This window comes from Medicago sativa, chromosome 8 (genome assembly GCF_051527215.1).
Source record: "Medicago sativa cultivar Bolivia chromosome 8, Bolivia_mono, whole genome shotgun sequence".
NCBI lineage: Eukaryota > Viridiplantae > Streptophyta > Magnoliopsida > Fabales > Fabaceae > Medicago > Medicago sativa.
In genome coordinates this window covers 36328569-36332529 of record NC_140756.1, presented here as the reverse complement: position 1 = coordinate 36332529, position 3961 = coordinate 36328569, and the positions used below count along the sequence as shown (strand labels likewise).

General features: G+C 36.5%; 1 protein-coding gene across 1 annotated transcript; it reads left to right on the top strand.

Moving 5' to 3' along the window:
* Window positions 1–387: 387 nt before the first annotated feature.
* Window positions 388–3365, top strand: LOC146898848 (uncharacterized). Its single transcript, XM_085734423.1, has 2 exons — window positions 388–991; window positions 1027–3365. The coding sequence occupies exons 1-2, from the start codon at window positions 484–486 to the stop codon at window positions 1062–1064; spliced, it is 546 nt and encodes a 181-aa protein (XP_085590549.1). The 5' UTR covers window positions 388–483; the 3' UTR covers window positions 1065–3365.
* Window positions 3366–3961: the final 596 nt, after the last annotated feature.

Genomic DNA, 3961 nt, shown 5'->3' with positions numbered 1-3961 from the left:
GAATATGTGATAAATAATACGAGAGAGAGTCTTCTCCTTCTACGAGAAGCTTGGTTCCGAGGAAGTTTCAAGACTTCATATGACAATACAAGTACTATTCAGTTGGGAATTCACACCAATCAAAATCATTCATTTGTCTTCCAATGTATACATTCATTCTTTTTTTTCACTATTTATGTTTATATCTATAACATAAATAGTAAAAGCGAAACAAATGATTTTAACTAGTGGTGCAAAATTTTAAAACATTTGAAGTGGGGTGAGGTGTATATTTAGGAGTTGGGGTGTAGTATGCTTTTTCGTTTAGCAAAGAAAGAACACTGGACCTAGCCCATTCGAATCCAATATAAATATAGAAAAAACCCTAAAAAGAGGGTCTGCAACAGAACCCTATAAACAAGAAGCAGAAGCACCGCTCTCTTTCAACCCTGCTTCTCATTTCTCTTCTTTCAACCCTTCTCATTTATCTTCATTCATTCATTCATGGCCTACGTTCATGACGAAGAAATGTTGGCCAGGCTAAATGCTCTGGGTATCAGGGCTGCAACTTTCTCTACCTTTCAACAAGCAACCCTGTTGTTGAATTTCCTCGAGCCACAACCCGACCGAAGTAACCGCCTTCCAACAAACGAGCAGATCTTAGGGGATGACACTTTCAGAAACATTGCTTTTGGCCACCTTTATCACTTGCTTTCAATGACAGTTGGAAAGAGGCGGCGGGAATTGGTTGATGACGAGACAACTCGTAGCGAGGTTTTGATGCAGCTAAGTCTTTGTCGTGATTCAAGTTTTAGTGGTCCATGGTTGGACGAACTTGATGAATTGTTGAATTCTGTTGAATACACTGAAGCTGTTGCTGCTGCTGATAGATGTTCAAATGTTGTCACTGAACACGAACTTCGCGTGAAGCGGGCCGAAGACCGCCTCTCTGCTGCCAACTTCGCCGAAGCTTTAGCTTCTTGCTCGGTTCTTAACATCCAGAGTGGAAGAGGTAACTTGAATTTGCATGGCCACAGAGTGGAAGAGGTAACTTGAATTTGCATGGCCACTGGGAGTTTCATTAGTAGTTTAGAATGTTTGTAACGTAATTCTAAGCTTAATGCTTTATTTTTAAGATCTGTAATTTTAATTCTAAGCAATGAAATGTCTTTCGTTCAATTAACCCTAATTTTTTTCTTCTTCCAATTGTTGCCCTTTGTGAACTGTTCTTAAACTTAATTTATGAAAATATTTTGTATATTGTGGAAAAGGTTATAAATACTGTGATTAATACAATTATTTTCTGTTTATTAAATTTCTTGTTTTGGACTTGTTTCAATAACACATGTTTGACACATGTTGTATGAGGTGCCAATTTTGACGTCTCTTATGTTCTGTGATTTGAGTACTCTTTTGATGTTTCTCATTGCTGGGACAAGATCATGCCACATATAGAAATAGCTTATACATAAGTAATTACTATGTGATAAGCGTTTATGCTGTGAGTGCTTAATTAAGTTTCTTATCCATAGTGAAAATTCAGAAATTTCCATTTAAGACTTTGTTATTGAAAAGTTTGATGTTTATTCATTTAAAACTGGTGCATATTTGAGTGGTGCTCTCATGCCACTTTTTGCTCTTCGAATATCTCATGCTCTTGTATCATAATATATATGGATTTGGATAGCACACGCCACAGTGAAAAAAATTGCATTCCTCTTCTGTGGAGCAACAATTGTAACTGTCACTGGTAATTCCATTGAACATCTTTCTTTTGGAATCCTGGGAGGACAACTTACCCTTCGTATCAGATACATTATGCTTTCTGGTAATCGTGACTAACTTGTTATCATACTTGTGTGTTTGTTATTTTATGACATTTTCCTTTAAACTTCCTCGGTATTTTGGTCGGCAAAATGTCTACAATGGTTTATATATACAAATTCTACGGCGGACCACATTGATAGGTGGTCCATTATAGGCCGATACAAAAAATTGTTTGATATTCTAATGACGACAAACTTGGCTTTTTGTAAGTAGAATCTTACTTCCTCCTTGCCTTCATGACTAAGGCGGTGTATGCCGGTTCGACAAAAGTAAGGAAAAACTAATATTTGTGTCTTAAAATTCACCTCACATGTTTTATCTTGTTTTTTTTTATTTTTTTATTTTTCAGAACTGAGACACATCATGTCACCATTTCAGTCGTAAGAATGTGGAAGATTTCAGCTTCTATTTCAAAGTAGCATCGACAATAAAGTTTCAGATAATTTTAGTATTAGTCCATCATGGCCACCTGACCACTATCAAAGTGGTCTACTTTAGAATTTACCTCTTTTCGCCAATTTATTTAACACTTTTAAGTATTGTATTAAGAGAAATGCTAATTCTTGGTTATCTCTATGTTCCTCAATTTCCTTTGTTCATCTAACTGCAGCTATTTTAAAGAATGAAATTGGTTGGCTTGATGATACAAGAAACACAAGTTCTATGCTTTCATCACGTTTAGAGACTGATGCAACTTTGTTAAAAACTATAGTAGTCGACCGTTCTACAATTCTCTTGCAGAATGTTGGTCTAGTTGTTACTGTTAGGAATTTCTGGTTTTGGGTTCCTTTTGTTTTCCCTTATTTTTCACAATGCATGAAATATTTGTTTATTGCTGATGATTATTTTTGATGAATTTCAGAGGTCAGAAGGTGGGTTGTTCATTGATTTGAACACTTTTCTTGCTTTCGGAAAGGATTATGTTGGTTGGAATTATGACAAGACTGGAAATCCGGTCTATTTGCATATAAAGCAGACAAAAAAGTTGGTTCCAGAAGATAGGCCTTCCAAGAACTATTCATACTTTTAAAGCTACAATATCCAAAAGATGGTAAATAAAAAGTAGAAGGATGCGAGAAAAAAATGAACCAAGCATAGGAGTGCACCCTGCTTGTACAACAAAATAAAAGCTTCAGAGTGTTTAGAAAATATCTGGCTTGAAAACCAAGGTTGCTTGAGAACTAAATTTGTTTTCATCCTTCAACACAAACTTTAGATTTCAGAAGTGGTCTCTCCCATGTGTTGTTCAACATGAGAAGGCAATGCTAGAGGCCTTCCTATTTGTGAAAACATGGGCATAATGAGTTACACGAATCTGACACGACGAAGCTTTTTGTTCCCATCAGTTGCGTGCATTGCTGAAGGACAGTCATCTTTGGAAGACAACCTTGATGCTTCCATTCTGACTAAATTCTTGGCACTTGCTTTAACTTGAAATGTAGCACCGACACTTTAGAGTGAAAGCTTGTCAGTGTCGGTTGATTCAACTTGAAATGTGTATTTACATTCAATGACATCTATTTTCTCAAACCGTTACTAGTATTGATGAATTCTTCTGAGATCATTTCCACCATTAGGAAGAGACACAAAGATAACATCAACCCCTGGCTCCACCTGTGCCACCCACTCCTTGTCTCTATCCACTTCCTCCACCACCGCATCGGGTGCTGCTACTACTGTCTCTTGCACTCCACGGGTTTGCTTACCACTGGACCCCCCTACTAAGCTGTGGTCTGATCTGATCTAACACTCGTGAAACTGGCAAAAGTTAAGTTAGTTAATAGAAATGGAGCAACTTAGTTATTAAGATTTTTGAAGTATAAAAGTCTAATTATGTCACAGGTTTATGAAATGTGTGTTTTATGCACCTAAAAGTATATTAATTGTGCCTTCTATTAATTTTTTAAGATATATATAGTGTCCTACTTGTGGACCACGGAGCACTAACATAGAGACTGATACTCGACACAGCACATATACTAACACGAGACACTAGCAATAGTTTTAGAAAATAATAGTAATTGAATGTAAATGTGATAGTGTCGTGTTGGTTTCAGACACTGATACTTACCAAACATGTCATCGATCTGAAGTATTGATGTTGCATGTGTTACAAATACCTTATTTTCATCATCTTTAGCTTTTACGCTACTGT